This window comes from Clytia hemisphaerica, unplaced genomic scaffold, assembly GCF_902728285.1.
Source record: "Clytia hemisphaerica strain Z4C2 unplaced genomic scaffold, Clytia hemisphaerica genome assembly, whole genome shotgun sequence".
Taxonomy (NCBI): Eukaryota; Metazoa; Cnidaria; class Hydrozoa; order Leptothecata; family Clytiidae; genus Clytia; species Clytia hemisphaerica.
Window position 1 is genome coordinate 227,462 of NW_027104580.1, and position 18,483 is coordinate 245,944.

At 36.4% G+C, this 18,483-nt stretch overlaps 2 protein-coding genes across 2 annotated transcripts in view; both read right to left on the reverse strand.

Moving 5' to 3' along the window:
• Nucleotides 1–2,745: 2,745 nt before the first annotated feature.
• LOC136823528 (transient receptor potential cation channel subfamily M member-like 2) lies at nucleotides 2,746–6,453 on the reverse strand. The gene is made up of 4 exons (XM_067079714.1): nucleotides 6,425–6,453; nucleotides 5,298–5,494; nucleotides 3,743–3,881; nucleotides 2,746–3,061 (listed from the first exon to the last, which is right to left on the reverse strand). The coding sequence occupies exons 1-4, from the start codon at nucleotides 6,451–6,453 to the stop codon at nucleotides 2,992–2,994; spliced, it is 435 nt and encodes a 144-aa protein (XP_066935815.1). The 3' UTR covers nucleotides 2,746–2,991.
• A 373-nt stretch (nucleotides 6,454–6,826) lies between these two features.
• The window catches only part of LOC136823541 (transient receptor potential cation channel subfamily M member-like 2), a 37,736-nt gene continuing 26,079 nt past the window's right edge, over nucleotides 6,827–18,483 (reverse strand). Inside the window, exons 16-19 of the mRNA XM_067079729.1 lie at nucleotides 18,311–18,445; nucleotides 17,140–17,388; nucleotides 15,378–15,555; nucleotides 6,827–7,021 (exon numbers count right to left, since the gene is read on the reverse strand). Coding sequence (XP_066935830.1) covers nucleotides 6,834–7,021; nucleotides 15,378–15,555; nucleotides 17,140–17,388; nucleotides 18,311–18,445 — 750 coding nt within the window. The 3' untranslated portion in view covers nucleotides 6,827–6,833. The remainder of the gene's footprint in view (nucleotides 7,022–15,377; nucleotides 15,556–17,139; nucleotides 17,389–18,310; nucleotides 18,446–18,483) is intronic.

Below are 18,483 nucleotides of genomic sequence, written 5' to 3' on the forward strand. Positions count from 1 at the left end.
TCCATTTTTATTTAGTGATTTAGGGTATCTTGGCAGTTGATTTAAAAAAATTTTCAAGTCGGCCCCAACCATGGTGGGGCCTGTTTTCCCCTTTTCCATTCATCAAAGATAATTCTACTTTTCTCCACTAAATATTTCCTTCCTCATTATGCCTAGGCAAATGAATTTGGTAAAACTTTAGAAAAGGATGGGTGGGGACACCACTTTGAAAAACTGGAGGGGGGGCGCCATTTAAAAAAAATTGACTTTGGCCCCTCCAGAAAAATTTTCCCACAACGCCACTGATTATTAGACCCTCCTTCTCTGTTTTCTAAACACCATAGTACCTATTTGTTTTCCATTTTTGGGGAGTCTTTTAAAATTGATTATAAATTAAAATTCCTTTCTGTGTAGTTTTTGTAATATGGACTTTTTACAAGATTGTCATCTTACCAGATCTTAACACCTTTACAATTTCACGGGAAATATGATATTTCCATTCCCTGTAAATTTGGTAGATATGATATTTCCATTCCATGTAAATATCCGGAATGTCATCTTACCACATTTACAATTTCATAGAAAATATGATATTTACATTCTCTGTAAATTTGGTAAATATGATATTTCGATTCCATGTAAATTTGGTAAATATGAACTTTTATCAAAATTGTAAATATGTGGAATGTCATCTTACCACATTTACAATTTCATAGGAAATATGATATTTACATTCTCTGTAAATTTGGTAAATATGATATTTCAATTCCATGTAAATTTGGTAAATATGATATTTCAATTCCATGTAAATTTGGTAAATATAGATTTTTATCAAGATTGTAAATATGTGGAATGTCATCTTACCACATTTACAATTTCATAGGAAATATGATCTTTCGAATCGCTGGAAAACCCTTGAAATATAATATTTCCTATATATTTCCGACTTAGGAAATTTATAATTTCGCCCAGTGATGCTTTGGTTAACCAACTACTGTGTGTTACTTTATAGACTTTGATATGATTTAAAATGTTTAGTGTTCTGCCATTATAGCCATCGACGATAAACGACCACTGGGAGATGTTAACAACAATTACTTTTATGTTGTTATTTTTACTTCTATATTTTTGACTTTTGATATTTTTGTCCGGAAAAAAAGTATCAAGTTCGAACATGATTCTGAGTAGAGGGTTGTTGCGTGTGTTTAACAAAATGTTAGAAAATATATACCAACACAAAAGCAGCCACCGACGCAAAATTCGCAAAAACCTGTTCTTATTTTGTCAGCTGGAAAGATTTCTCGATTTTAAAACAGGTCCCCCGATTTCCAGGGCACCATTTTATACTCAGAACAGATCGCATCATTACTAGAACAGACCAGGCTTGAATATCATTAAATATAGCATATTTGAGTCTCAAGCACAATGCTAGACAATAATCTTCTACCTTTCCCATATTAAGCAAGGATATTTGAAGCCTTAAAATTCACTGCGGGAATCAAGCGCTTTCTTTGGTTACGCGTTTCAAATTTTAAAGTTCTGGCGGAAAATAGTGTTTCTATGAAAACAGTGCCTGTTTAGCTTACCTTATCGGCCAAAACTTAGTCGGCCTTAATTATTAGTCAGCCCTAATTTTAGACACTTCGTCAAAATTTAGTCACTAAGGGCCGACTAATAATTAAGTTTTGGCCATTTTTAAATTTTTAGTCGGCCCAAATTTTTAGTTGGCAAAAATTTTAGTCACCAAGCCAAAATTTAGTCACTTAGGGCCGACTAAGTTTTGGCCGATATAAGGTATCTGAAATTAAACATTTAAGAGATAAGAGTTTTATCGCGCATGTCTTAATCACATTGTTATTCAAAGAATCGAAGATGGAGAGCAGATCTTCTCACCGAGTTTATGTATGTTGTTTTGGGAGGGAGACAGTAAGGTTCTAATTTGACTAAATCCTGACCAACTAAGGACGACGGTAAATTAGCTATTTTACCGTCCTCGATTTGGCGCGATTTTTCGGGTCAGAAGTGCGGGTTATTCTAAATCGCTTCAGTCACTCTACTAACGTCCTCAAATGTGAAAATACATAAACTCGCTAATGACACTTTAATAAAACTTTTGATTACTTTGGAGTTTGAGTTAGAAAGATTTCATTCATTGCATTATAGATGACTTTAGTCTAAACGAATTTAAAAATAAAGACAAAGATTTGAGATTTGTTTTTCTGATAAAATATAACTTTTTGTTTATGTATTTTAATTCAATTTATGTTACAGTTATAATATATCCAATAAAATTCAAATTATTCAAAATCATCAAAATGCACTAAAGACTACCAAAAAAGAAGATGAAAAAAATAGTACTAAAATACATAAGATACTATAGATTTTCAAAAAAAGGTACAAAAATTCTATAAGAATTTTTACTTAATTTCAATAGTGTCTATAATTTATACCTTTCGATTATTTATTTAACGAGTCCATATGCATATTTAAAATCAAACTGTACGAATAAAATTTCATTAGAACAATCCCATACGAATATTGAAAATTAATTGATACCATGTTCGCACGTGAAGGTTCCATTTCGCCCCGAAACGAAATGATATTGGTTAAATTCAAGTTTTACGTCACTTCTTACCAATAAAATGGCTTCATTTCGTTTAGAAGCGAAACGGAAACCGCCACGTGCGAACATGGTCTGAAATAAACTTGAGAACAAATACAGAATAAGCTGATTGGCAGATTTCAAGAACTTTTAAGGAGATCTTGATTCTAAGGCCCTTTTCAACCATTGCTGTGAAGAAACTCATCACACCAAAAATATCTTAGTGGGAACATTATAAAGGCTGAAAACGCTTTGAAATTTCGAACCGAGGCGAAGCTGAGCCAACATTTACAAGTTCTTATAAATAAGCTTAAAATTCTAAAGAACAGACTTTGGTATGGTTTCCTGGAGTCAAAACTGTATATTGCTGGAAGAACCTTTCAGTGTTTCTTGTAATTATATTTCGAAATTTAATTTTTGTCTTCGCATGCTTTCAAGCGCCCTTCCATGGTTGTACAAATCTTTGTTAAATGTTTTACCCTGCAATGAAAAATAAAGTTAGTATCTTAAAAAAGTGTAAAAGAGAAAATTCTAAATTACAATTTCAAGCAGAAGTTCAAATTTTCGAATTGCAAGTTCACTTTTATTAGAAGAACATTAACCTTTGAGGAGAAAGTGCGCCACTTGACGTTGAAAACTAGACAATTTCAATCTGAATTTATGAATTCTGAGACTATCTAGAGATTTGAATGGTAAAAGGGTAAAAAATGTACTATAAAAATCCGCGTGGCCACGTCCCTTATTTTCAAAAATACCGTCTGTACTCAGAAAAAAATGAACATTCAAATCGCGGGTAATTTGTGAAAGACAAAACGATTTTTGTCGAAAGGCAACAACAGAAGTTGAGCTTGATCGGGCTCTTTTTTGAATTTGTGAAGTGGAGGATAAAATTTTTTTTGAAAATTTGCACCCCGAACATTGTGACTTTTGCCCCTTCTATCCGGACAGTCAGTCTGTCTAACCTTAGAACAAGAATCACTTCACCTCTGGAAATTCAAAATTACCCCTCAAACAGAGCCAAAAACAACCCTCCCCCTGAACATAGCAAATTTTGTAGATTTTTCACTACCCCCGGACAATATATCCTATGTTCGAAAATTTTCAGGAAGAACCCATTACAATATGCAATGGCCAGAATTAATCAAACAAAAATGAACAAACCTTTCAAGAAGCTCTTGAACTGATTCATTCTCTGTTGTATTGTCATTAGCCTGTGATCGTACAGAACGAACATATGATGCCACAGAGTCTGATTCGAATTCGTTCATCTCTTCCTTTTCATATTCGTCAAGTTTCGTCGCTTTGAACAAAAATGAAAATAATCAAGTTTGAGTAGATGGAAAAGAGAGAAATATCTACTGACTCGAGAATTCGTCTTTCAAGACCCTCATTCAATCAGCTAAGCTTACGCCAGAGATTACCTAACTAGAAAAATGGTGGAATTGGCGTGAATTAGATTTCGCAGATTTCGCGGGTGTCATCCGCGAAATTAAGTCTCAATGGCAATTTGGAAAGGCCTTATCCGCGAAATATTTTCGAGAAAAACTCAAAAAATGTCAAATAGTTACTTTTAAAATGTTTACTGGCATCAAAGAAGGGCTACTGATGCGTGTTTTGAAAACCAAAATGCATCATTTGGTGAAAAAAGGCACAAAATCGTGAAAATAATGTCTTCCTTTAATGCCATCCACGAAATTAAGTTCCCACGAAATCTTAAAAATTTCGCAGATGAGCTCAACCACGAAATTTAATCCCTGCGAAAATTTATCCCATTAAAGTATTCCTGCACCGTTTCAGTTAACGGCATTTCAAGTTAATAGCAAGGCAAAATACTCTATAATTTTATCAAGGGGCAAGAAAATCTTTATGCGTGGTTTGGATATTATTATAAAAGTCAAGTATGCATCCAGCTGGCACACAACGTTGTTTCAACGTTTATCTAACGTTCACAACGTCCATATAACGTTAAATGAACGTTGAAACAACGTTGTGTGCCAGCTGGGCACGTTTTTTATATAAGGCTTCCATTGCAAAGTATGAAGAACAAATTAAGAATACAACACTCAATTAAAAAAAATTAGAATAAAAAAAAAATTGCATTAAATACTCATAAAATGATAAAAATAAGAACATACTATTCATACTAAGCTTTTAGGGGCGGTTCAAACTAGGGGGGGAGGGCTTTTCCTGTACAACCCCTTAACTTTTGATCTGGTTGGTCTTTTTGGATGAAAATTGGCACACAAGATTCTTGTCTTGTAGGGCAACTGATGACGTCACTCATCATGCACAAAGTGAGCAAAAACCGAATATTTCCTTTGTTCTTATAAATAGCTATTGCATTCCAAAAAAGGCTTTAGAAAAAAGTTCCCTGGGTATAAAATGCTTATTTTATCCTAAATATTCAATAAATCACGGTTTAAACGATATATTTGACATAAAAAAAATTGTATTGGAAATGTGTCAATTTTCATGTCATCATGCTCAAGGTGTGAAAATTTTTAGGTGTCAATTTCTTTTGTTTTAAAGCTAAATAAAAGTTAGGAATTCACAGAAAATTTCATGCAAAAAGCTCTTTTATTTTAGGAGTCACTACCATTTGTTTCAGCCCCGAACAGAAAAAGCACCCCCCCAGTACGAATAGGGTTAAAACTTCCAAATAAGGACGTTCTAATAAAAAGAACGTGTGTGAGAAACATAAAAACAAAAGGCTTACTCAATCTGACCCCTCCTCCTTCTTCATGTTTCTTACAACAACAACAATCCCAAATCCATCTCAAAAACAAATAAATATGCACGAAAAGTATGAACGGCGGGATAAGAGCTGAGCGTGCTGCATATTCACGTATAAGTCCATAACGTTGGTATTTCCAGATTTGTGCCGAGTTGTCTTTCACACTTGAAAATGTGTCTCTGTTGAAATAAAGGAAGATACAGTTACAGCTGGCACACAACGTTGTTTCAACGTTTACCTAACGTTATATGGACGTTGTGAACGTTCGATAAACGTTGAAACAACGTTGTTTGCCAGCTGAGAAAGGAAGATACAGTTAACTATCACTAATTTGAACTATCGAATGGGAAGTCAAATCTGTCCGAATTACAGATATATTCGAATAATAGAGTGTGTTTCACTGATGGGCGAAATAAGAGATTTCCAATCCTGGGAATATCTTGAAAATATGATATTCTCAACTTCAGTTGAGCTAGAATCTCAGAATGTTTGTGAGTTTGTGAGTTTGTTTGTCCACAAACTTTGGGGCAGCGTAGAGAGCGGAATAATTGGTTTAAGGAGCTGAAATTTGGCACACGTCCTCCTTATGTTAAAACTTAGGGGTAGTTTTTTCATTTTTTGGAATTTCGCTTTTTTTCTATATTTACGATTTTTACGATTTTTTGGATGTTAAACTCTTTAAAAGAAGAAAACAACAAATGCAAAGGGGGTTCTTTGGAAGTTTGGCTCTTTCTTAGACGATTTGACGGGAATTGAGGAAAGAATTGCGGGCGGATTGGCCGGGTAGCTCAGTTGGTAGAGCATTCGCCTTATAATCTAAGGGTTGTGAGTTCGATTCCCGGTCACCGCCAACTCAGCGGATGAGTAACTTAGATGAGGTAATTTGATCTAGGTGATAAATTACTGGGCGCTCAGAGTAGGTGTGGCTCTCCACCTCAGCATTCGATCTCCCAGGTCTAGCGCAAATAGAAAAGGGGATAGACTCCCTCTTTTCACCAGATGAATATGCTTACTTACATACTTGACGGATTGTGGAATCGGGTAACTCGAAAGAGTTAGCGACTTTTTAGTTTTAGAATATTAACGGCTGACAACTGTAGAAAACCTACTTTCTATCTACAGAGCTGCTTGAGAACATTTGCAATAACTGCAGCTTCGTAGATAAATGGAAAAGGAATCCCAGCTGGTACACAACGTTGTTTCAACGTTTATCTTACGTTCACAACGTCCATATAACGTTAGATGAATGTTGAAACAACGTTGTGTGCCAGCTGGAATTGTTCTCCTTGAATAATTGAATCTTCAAAAAGTGCTAACTACACCGCTGGGTCACAGACCAGCTGGCGGACTCCAGCACCAATGCCATACTGGAAGATTTGGCCAAAATTATGTCCCCGGTGCGGTGGGAAAGATACCCTATAATTTTAGCCCCACTGGAAATTGACTTTCATTTCATCTCAATTCGAACTAAAATGTAGCTTTGAACAATAGAATTTTTATCCCAGCTGTGGTAAAAGGTTAAACCGGAGCTGTGAGACAGGGGTGCCTAACTACGACTAGCTTTATTGTATGTACGTACCCAAAGATAGCGATCAACAGGTTCAACAAAAGAACATTAGCAATCAAAAGGTACAAAGCCAACATGACCCAACTGATTGGTTCAGCATAACTGTTGATGACGTCAGTTCCAAATCGTGTGGTTTGTGCTATAGAGAGATTGTAAATAACTATTTATGTGTAAACACTTTTTATGTAAGCAACCAGGTTGCTAAGGCCCTGAAATTAGTCAAATTTTAGTCAAAAACTTTCAACATAACCTAACCATTGCAACTATAGCCCTTATAACCAATAAACATAAATATGGTATCATTTTAGGGTTGGTCAAGGGAAATTATTCAGAAAATGAGCTAGAATCACTAACCTTTATATATCCCTGGACCAAATTACTTCCGTCATCTTTGATCGAAGTTTTTTTGAAGTGGTACCCGTAAAGAAGCCATTGCAGTGCTCAAAATTAACGTCTAACGGCGCTATATCATCAAAAGTATTCCCCACGGAGCATAGATCTAGCGCTCTCGATACATTTATAATGATATTGAGTAGTGCCGCCATTAGGGTACCACTTTTCAAAAAACTCCGATCAAAAATTTTGCTCGGCCGGGATTGAGAAACTTGGTATATAAAGGTCAGTGGCTAGAATGCTAAGTAACCTCAGCCCAGACCCAAAAATTTGAGTTACTTATAACAAAGTTTTATTATACACTGGATAAACGACTCATAAAACGGTGGAGTGGAGAGCGATTATTGTATTTCTATTGTTTCAGAAAACAATTGATGTTCTAGCTTTGTCCGCAAAGGACAACTGTCATGGCGGCTCGAAGGTGTCTGATTTAAAAAAAATGCTTATTAGTCTTATTCAAAAAAGTTATCTTAGCTCTTTCCTTTTATACATTTGCAGAAAAAAAGCTTGAAAGTAAGGCTAGCATGCCAAGCTGGATACATTTGTGAAATCTGGTGTGAGAAAATCATTATTAGACAAGAAATTCAGACGAAATGCTATAGTGACACGAAATTTTCAATTGGAAATATCTTTCCGAAACTGTTCCCAGAAGAGCTGAAATCAGCATACACAAGACTTGAGTGTCTTGGCTCCACTGTGATATGAAATTCTTTTGTAGGCACGTGGTGGCAAGATTTTTTTGAGGTTGAAGTTTGAAATTTCCCGTGTCAACATTCAATTTCTTCTCCACTATTTCTCGTCTTAGCTTGGAGTGGTAAAGATATAAAGAACAAATCTTAATTTAATTTTGGAATCATATTGCATTGAACACGACTAACTGAGATAATATATACGTATATAATATAATACTTATAAGTGAAAAGGGGGGGTTTCAGGGGGTACCCGATTCCGTAATTCCGCCAATTTTTTCTCCAATTTCCGTCACACCGTCTTAAATTGAACCAAAATTCCGTCACCGAAAATTCCTTTGAAATTCAATATTTTTGTCGAAAATTCCGCAAATTTTGAAAATCTTTTACCAATTCCGAAATTCCGCAAATTTTTTTGCTAAATTCCGTTTTTCCGCAAATCTTTTTGCTAAATTCCGTTTTTCCGCACTAAAATTGTCTAATTTTCCGTCTCCGTCAGAGAACCCAATTTCGTAATTCCGTCTAAATTTTCGCCAAATTCCGCCACTCCGTCCGAAAAAAGGGCCGATTCCGCTCCTCCGCCAACCATGAAACCCCCCCCTGAAAAGTAAAGCGATCATTTATTTTATCTTTTGAACATCACGCTCATATGATATAAAAGTTAAATGATTATGGAACGATCGACCAGTGAAAAATACTGAAGTGGTAACACCATAACAATCTGGTTAACACTAAAACAATGATAATTTTTCCGCTTTTCAGTTTACGAGAATTCCAAAAATAAACTCGTAAAAATATAAAAAATAAAGTTTGTGACGAAGCATGTGGCGTAAAACCCCCAGTGGCTGTTTATTCTGGAGGAAACATTATCTCCGAACCGATGGCATCCGTCACCCCAACCTTCGGAGGTTAAAGGTCTTCCCTCCCTTTACGTACAATTTTGTTAAACAAAAATATTTCTACATTTGTAAATTTTCGGTTACTAATCGTACATTCACGTTTGTTCGAACCACTTCTTCACAGATTTCGTTGTCTTTGTTTCTTATCGAACGGGCTGTAGAAATTTGATCGTCTCGGTTTACACATATATAAGAAAAAATTAGGAAAGAAGAGTTAAAAAGGTTAACTTAACTAATCTCAGTTAGCGCTCTTCTGCAAATGCGAGGATTATCAGAATCGAAAGGTACCATTTTAAATATATTTTCAACGCATGCGCGCAGCTTGTCCCAATCTGCGTGCGTAAGATATATAAAGCAGCATAAGGCGCTAGCCTGCGAAACCGTTGAGAAACTCGTTTCTCGTCTTTCTTCGATCGCCGAGAAACACGCTTCTCCACTATTTCTCGTCTTAGCTTGGAGTGGTAAAGATATAAAGAACAAATCTTAATTTAATTTTGGAATCATATTGCATTGAACACGAGGAGAAAAAAGACGCAACGCAAATGTTGTAACTACGTAACGTTAAGTGCCAAGGTTACTAGGAAATTGGAATCTTTTAGCATGACGAATAAGAATAAGATCTGAGGTTAAAGGTTCCTTGCTGTTCTTCTTTAATTTAAGTTTCTGCTAGCATTGACATGTCTATCACCTTCAAGCGCAAGCTTCACTAGAGGGTTGTCTGTAGGAGAATAAAAACCTGAGGAATGATGGCCCCAACGAATGCAACGGTCAAGGCTCCTTCTGTAGCACCAGAACAATTAAGGTCATAAGGTCAACAATATAGAAAAAATGTAAATGTAACTCTCATACCTTGTAAGGTGGTATGTGCAACGAGGCATTGATACCACGATCAACAACAAGTGATATATGCAACGACGGCAGGGATATCTTTCAAAATAATAGGCGCAACGAGGCAACCATATCTCTAAATAGATGTGTGCAACGAGGCATTGACATCTCCAAGTTGATATGTGCAAACGTGGCAGTGATATCCAAAATTCTTTCAACTCCGTAATTTAATTGTAACGTTTCGTACATGAAAAACAAGAGAAAGCAGAAATTAACACCTGTCTTTGCCACCTTGCAAAGTTCCTTGTAAAAGTTTGAAAACCGCTGATCGTCAAAATCTCAAGAATGACATGTAAAGAAAATAAAAATCTGTTCAGAAAAAAATGACAATAAATCCTGTGTAGTTGCCTCTGAATGGTAAAGAAAAAATATAGAAAAAATGTAAATGTAACTCTCATACCTTGTAAGGTGGTATGTGCAACGAGGCATTGACACCACGATCAACAACAAGTGATATATGCAACGACGGCAGGGATATCTTTCAAAATAATAGGCGCAACAAGGCAACCATATCTCTAAATTGATGCGTGCAACGAGGCATTGACATCTCCAAGTTGATATGTGCAAACGTGGCAGTGATATCCAAAATTGTTTCAACTTGTAAGGTGGTATGTGCAACGAGGCATTGACACCACGATCGACAACAAGCGATATATGCAACGACGGCAGGGATATCTTTCAAAATAATAGGCGCAACGAGGCAACCATATCTCTAAATTGATGCGTGCAACGAGGCATTGACATCTCCAAGTTGATATGTGCAAACGTGGCAGTGATATCCAAAATTCTTTCAACTCCGTAATTTAATTGTAACGTTTCGTACGTGAAAAACAAGAGAAAGCAGAAATTAACACCTGTCTTTGCCACAGTGCAAAGTTCCTTGTAAAAGTTTGAAAACCGCTGATCGTCAAAATCTCAAGAATGACATGTAAAGAAAATAAAAATCTGTTCAGAAAAAAATGACAATAAATCCTGTGTAGTTACCTCTGAATGGTAAAGAAAAAATATAGAAAAAATGTAAATGTAACTCTCATACCTTGTAAGGTGGTATGTGCAACGAGGCATTGACACCACGATCAACAACAAGCGATATATGCAACGACGGCAGGGATATCTTTCAAAATAATAGGCGCAACGAGGCAACCATATCTCTAAATTGATGCGTGCAACGAGGCATTGACATCTCCAAGTTGATATGTGCAAACGTGGCAGTGATATCCAAAGTTGTTTCAACTTGTAAGGTGGTATGTGCAACGAGGCATTGACACCACGATCAACAACAAGCGATATATGCAACGACGGCAGGGATATCTTTCAAAATAATAGGCGCAACGAGGCAACCATATCTCTAAATTGATGCGTGCAACGAGGCATTGACATCTCCAAGTTGATATGTGCAAACGTGGCAGTGATATCCAAAATTCTTTCAACTCCGTAATTTAATTGTAACGTTTCGTACATGAAAAACAAGAGAAAGCAGAAAATAACACCTGTCTTTGCCACAGTGCAAAGTTCCTTGTAAAAGTTTGAAAATTGCTGATGGTCAAAATATCAAGAATGACATGTAAAGAAAATAAAATATGTTCAGAAAAAATGACAATAAATCTTGAATAGTTTCATTCATCAAATACGATGTATAAAGCTAGCGAATAAAAACTCGCAAAAACATCAAAAATACAACAACAGTTAGAATTGTTAATAAGGTAATGGTCAAGTACAAGAAATTGTTTAAAAAAAGGCAGGAAAGTTGTGCCATTAGGTGTGAGTAAAGGCCAAAAATAAGCAGATGACCATAAAGCGACAAAAGAATTCCCCCTTGACAATTCTCCCAGTATTCTCAAGTTGATAAAAGGACTTATTAATAACGAAAGCAGTATAGACTTTCCTCAACACTAATAAAAAATTCAATTAAAAAACTTAATAACAAGTAACCATAATAATGACGAAATGTCTTTTTGAAACACTTTCAGTCTTTTAATTTCTTTTCCCACTTTGGATGACGATGATTTATGTTTTGATGTAGAACTAGAGGAACTTGATGACGTTTTTGATGATACAGGAACCTGAGGTTGCTCTTTTTGAACTAAAGGACAATAACTGGCATAATGTCCCATGCGTCTGCAGTTAAAGCATTGAATTTCGTCTAAACTTTGAGTGAAAGAGGATTCCTTGTGTGCTTTTTTCTCTGTTTCGATTCTCGATCTGAATTGCTCGAACGATTTTCTTGCTTCTTTCAGATGTTTCTCACTGAGGTCCCCAGTCGAGAGAAGAAGGTTTTGTTTGTAGTGTTTTACGACACCCCATCCTTCCTTGTCTGCTAATTTGATAATGGAAATTCTGTCTTCTAAAAGTTTCTTACCTTGTTTCATAAATCCGGTTGCTGAGTTGTTGTCACCCTTTTCAAGTTCATCCAGAGCGTCGTCGACAGTTTCCAAAACATTGATTGTATGTTTGAATTGTTCATCGTGGCCCTTTTTGTCAAATTCAGTTTGGTCGTATGATCTTTTTCTTTCTAATCTTTGTTGTAACTTTGCCACCACGTTTCCTTCCTTGTTTAATTCATCCTCGACAATTTTCTTGATTTGATCTTGAAGCTCTTGATTTGCCATTTTGTTTTGGTTAACTTAACTAATCTCAGTTAGCGCTCTTCTGCAAATGCGAGGATTATCAGAATCGAAAGGTACCATTTTAAATATATTTTCAACGCATGAGCGCAGCTTGTCCCAATCTGCGTGCGTAAGATATATAAAGCAGCATAGGGTGCTAGCCTGCGAAACCGTTGAGAAACTCGTTTCTCGTCTTTCTTCGATCGCCGAGAAACACGCTTATACACAACACGTCTTTTGCATCCCTCTCACAGCTTAAAACGTCATAACGAATTAGAAATTAAGTGGAAGAATCTAACTCTCACAGGAAATTTTTAAGTCTCTTTTTGGAATTGGATTAGTGATTTTCGATAAGAAATGCAATAAAAATGCTTCGAAAAATCATTTAATGAGGGAACAGTGCCGTAGCAACTGGGGGGGGGGGCATAGCCCCCCCCAATAATTTTTTCAAAAATGGTTATTTTGCAATTAATGCAAAGTTTTTCTTGTTTTTTCTTGAAAGCATTCTGTTTTGAGTGCATTTTATTCAAGCAATCTAGAGCTTAAATTTTCAAAACTCCCCGGTTGGCCCTCGCAGTGTCACTAAACTTCAGCCCCCCCAATATGGAAATGCTTCCTACGGCACTGGGGAAGGAGAGTGAACAATAATATCATTACTGCGGACATAGCTAGGACATGAGAAATCGGCAAAAATATGTTACTTGTATTATCCTACCCTGAGTATCAGAGGTTAAGTTTTCAAAAAATATATTAACCTCAGACAAATAATAGAAATTTTATCGCGCATGTGTCAATCTAATCACTGTACAAAAAATCAAAGATGAAGAGCAAATATTACCATATTAATGTCTAGCAGACTGTATCAGTATGCAGTTTACTATTTACGAGTTCCCCAGAAACCTCCAAGTGTAATTGAAATGAGTTTATTTCGAAAGAAATCTTTTACATGATCCCCAAATGTATAACAGTAATTACTAAACTTTTAATTATGGAAATGTCACTTTAATTGAATCGATATAATAGACAGACTTTATGTTATGATTCTCTATCACTGACTCTTTTTACAAAGCATTGATGACTTTTTGTAAGTTGTGTTTTCAACGACGGGAATAAAAATATCAACTTTGAACCTCATCCAAGATCTTGGATGGTCGCCATGGTTACTTTTGTCTTCGTTGATTGCGCGCTGAATAGAATCTCGATTCGTTGGCACAGCGTCAATATATGATTTTGACCTGTGCTATTCACAGTAGTATTATCCAGTGTATAATAAATCCTTGCTTATAAAAAAATACCGAGTTTATGTATCGGAGGATATCGAGGGTGACGGTAAGTGAAATCGATACAAAACAAAGTCGATAGTTGATGAACGGCTTTATATCGCCTTTGCTCACCTAAACGGAAAACCGGAGTTTTTATTTGACGTCAATTAGATAAGACGCTTTTGCAACGCTCTTCGAAAAAATGGCTGAAAACAAAGAAAAACATCAAAATTCATGAAAATAACATCAAAATGGATAAAGATCAGCCTTTCGAAGCAGCCTCACCACCTCAAGCTTGCACGCCGTCAAGATGTACTGAAGACGAAGACCTGGATCGCTTAACATGCAAAAAATGTAAAAGATCAGTTCATTATGAGTGCACACAGCTACCTTTGTATCAACTACAAATATTCGTGACATCCTATAACGATCATTATTTATGTTCAAACTGCGTCCGAATAACGAAGAACCTAAGAAATAAAGTGGGAAAAAACACTCAACATATGATGCAAAATGAAGTTAAAAAGAAAGACGACGTCACACAAAAACTGAACAACGAGGTCAACACTAACACGAAAACCCGTGATTCCATCAAAAATGATCTCAAAACTTTTCTGGCAGGAAAACTACAAGAAATGGAGGAAAAGACAAGAAGCATGACAAAGGAAGAAATCAAGCACACAACAGAAATAATGACGGAAACATCAAAGAAAAAATACGCCGAAATTACCAAGAAGCACAAAGAAGACTTAAGATCTGCCGAAAACCAAAAACGGAAGGAAGAAAATGAAAAGAAAGACATAGACTCTAGAAAACTGAATATCATCGTTCACGGGTTTCTCGAATATTCAGGCCCAGATAAGGAAGAAGAAGAAAATGGAGTAAAATATGACATATTTCGGTTCCGAGAACTCCTGGAGGACATCAATGTTCCAGAAATAAATGTTAAACACCACAGATTAGGAAACAAAAAAACAAAGAATGGTCGTCCTCTTAAAGTCATCCTGCAAAGTCTGCATGACAAAGATCTTATCATGAAGAATTTACACATGTTGAAAGAAACTTGTTTCTTTCAGGTAAGTATCACGGAAGATTTCACAATCAACGATCGGAAAAAGATAAAGGAGATGCACGAACAAACAAAGAAGCTTAACAAAGACATTAACAATAAAGGATTCAACTGGCGCGTAAGAGGAAGCCCAAGAACAAAACTACGCATCGTTAAAAAATTACAAAACCAAACAAAAATATCTTCAAATTATAAACCAAAATACTCTACAGAAGAAATCGTCCGCGACTGGGCATCAACAGATGATGTAGACTATTCGTCTACAGATGGTGATGAATGGCAGTCGAACTCTATTAGCTTTAAAGCTAGTACAGATTTGTACACTTTTTTCGACTTTAAAGAATATATACATTAACATTAACATTAAACAGACGACGGTATCTTGGTGTTTTTACCGTTGTCGAGTAAAGTGGACGGCGATTTCGACCCTATGTCAGCTTTGCTTTATACCGTCCCCCTCGATTTATCTCGAATACATAAACTCGCTAATGTGTAAGTCTGCGACCGAAGTCAGACGCGACCTATCTATTCAAAGGTAGGGGAGGGCGCCACTATCGCCACCATCCCGCCCACTACTTTTTTAAATCCCACTCAACGAACAAATCAACCCATTATAGGTTTTTTTGATAAAGAATACTAGACTTAAATGTACCCTTATCGAACTTAAAAGCTTCACAAAAACAACTTACAGTCTTCTGGATCTCGGTCAATAAACAATTCACCATAGATGTTGTAATAAGGGTGAAAAATAACGTCAATGAACATTTTCCAGGACGCTTTTTGCGGGACGAGGATAGCAGTTGAGCAGACACCGTAAGCAACCATGAAAACGAACAGAATGGTCAAGAAGTACATCATGTCTATGAACTAAATAAATATAGTGAAGTTAAATACACTGAAGAAGATACAAACTAGCGACTAACCATGACAATCTGTAATAAAAATCCAATATACATTTTGGAAGAAAGAAATAAAAAAACAAAAGACAAAAGGAATGCACAAGACACAAAAGGAAGTGATAAGCTGAAGACCGAAGTCTGAGATCAGGTGCGGTACCTTGAGTAAGCATCTCCTGCCACTCTAGAGTCATCTGTCTACCCTGAGTATCAGAGGTTAAGTTTTCAAAGAATATATTAACCTCTGAAGACCAATAAAAGAAATTTTATTGCGCATGTGTCAATCTAATCACTGTAGAAATAATCAAAGCACAAAGTCTGACCATACGGTTGAGTACACCAGAAAAAAAGAAGAAACTTTTGAAAAGCTATACTTTTTTTAAAAGGACAATTTCATAAGAATATAAGGCTTCAATTTTGGCTATAAACCTTTAAGGAGAAATTAAAAACTTGGGCGAAAAGTTTACTGTCTAACCCATAGTATTCCCAACTTTTACAGTAAAGGACTACATACACTACACAATATATTGTCATGCAGTATATTGATAATACATTTCTGAATGCCGGCAATATAATGAAAAGGTGTCCGCAAGACATTGTCAGGGGAGTTTCTAAACGTCGACCAGAAATGACGACCACGACCGGTGACCACGACCAGCGACCAGATAAATCTGGGTTATCGAGTTTTTTCCCTTTCTCAACGTAGATTGTCTCTCCTAATCATTTAAATATTATATCATATTGAAGAGTAAGCTCACCCCTGTCTCGTCTAGTTAAAGTCACGAGCCAAATGCCGAAAACAACCATTTGGAGCTTGATTATGGTGTCAACTTCTATCCTTGTGTATTATCGGCATCAAGATAATTAGTGGCACAAAACTTTTTAAAATGGTTTGAGAAGCTTTGTATTTCATCATCAGATTGTTATTTCTGCCAAAATTAGTCATTTTGTCAGCATAAAGACAATAGAATAATTGATTAGAGTCATATCTTTAAAACTGGCCTTCCTAATGTTTTCCTACTGACAAGTTCTATCTATTCATACTAAAGGCATCTCATTCAGCATAATTAAAATAGTTGGTGTAACAAAGCTTACAAACATCATACTTAATGACCCTGTCAATATTCTTGTCAAATAGTTTCACTTTGTCAAGAAAATGACTGGTTACTTCAAAGGTCACTTTTTAGTATTCTGAGGACTTGATTTAGACATTCTCTACGGTGGAGAGAGTAGATAAACTCGATAATCCAAATTTATCTGGTCGCCGGTTGTGGTCGCCGGTCGTGGTCGCCGGTCGTGGTCGCTGGTCGTGGTCGCCATTTCTGGTCGATGTTTAGAAACTCCCCATTATCAGCTCGATTTGCAATATTCCAACAAAAAAGGGGGATTGTTTACATAAAGAAAATTCCTTTTTATAATAGAATACCTGTTGTTTACTCCGTACATTATGGCCCAAAAACTAATGTTTGGAATGTTGGATCAATGTATATAACCGTGTTTTTTTTAACGTCCTTTCTCTAGGTAGGGCATATAGTGGACCTTAACCAAAGCTTACCATTCTGTAAATCATAACGACGTAAGGTCCCATAATCCTGTGCATATAAAACACATGTAGCAATCTCAGAATCCAAATGCCAGCATTGAGAGCTAAGATCAAATGTCCGACATTCGTAGTCGAGGAAAACCATCGAAGCGCAAAACCAATAAAGTATGTGATAATTGCTACTATATCCACCAAATTCCAGTAATTTGATAAATAGTCTTCTATTTTAGCACGGAAAGTTGAGTATTCAGTTTGTACCAGCTATAAAATTTGGGGTGAAAAATTAGTGATAGCTACATTTACACTGTCAGAAAAAAAGAGAAAAGTGTTTAAAAGAGCTCGTTTTGATTTCTTCAGTGAAATTTGAATGATTATAAAGGCCATTTCACAGCCGAAATGGATCATGGGTAATCAGGACTGGTGGCGCTCCGATAACGGTTTTCCGTTGGTTAGACGCAATAATCTTCAATATTTTTCAAAACTTTGGACCATTAGTAAATTGTCATTAGCGCGCAGTGGTCCTGATTACCCATTACGATTTGCGACATTGCAATTTGAATGATTATTATTAAAAATACAATAAGAGCCGACTATGATTTCTAAAAAAAACAAAAGTTTACTGGGCTTTGCATAAAATAAGTAGAAAGGAAAGTTTTCTTTTGTAATGGGCTCTTCCAGAAAATGTCCGTACATGGGCTGTGAAGGATATATTGTCCGGAGGGGGGGGGAGGTAGTGAAAAATCATCAAAAATTTCCTTGTCCGGGGGGGGGGGGTAAATTTGCTCTGTCCGGGGGGTCCACTGATGCTTGTCCAGGGGGCCAAAAGTCACTTTGTCCGGGGGGGGGGGGGTTAAATCACTGAAAATTGTTATATCCTTCACCCCTCATATTCAAATTTTATCTGTAAAAGCCCAATGACTTAATTACTCAGCCCTGCCCAACCTAAAAACCCACTTAAAAGCCTCTTTAATACACCTATTCGACCGTAGTCGCGCGGTCAGGTGCGTGCCACTTAACTATCTAATTATCCCCCTAAACCCCCTATCCCTCCAACCCTTTTTTGACACATTTTTCTATTATCTATAGGTGCGAAAAAAAGACTGGGACGATTTAAGTGGGATAAAGCGGACAAGAAAATGCCTGCACGGCAATTGGCGGCTACCGTCGAAAAGGTTAATAATACCTGATGTATTTCTTCAGTAGTAAAAGAGACGACGAAAGCCAGCACAATGTACTCTGTGACACTTGGTGTTGAGCCTGGAACTTTCTCTTTGATTGCCACATACGCGTAGATACACAAGAACGCTATGTAAGACACCTAGAGTGTTGGAATAGAAATAATTAATAATTGCCACC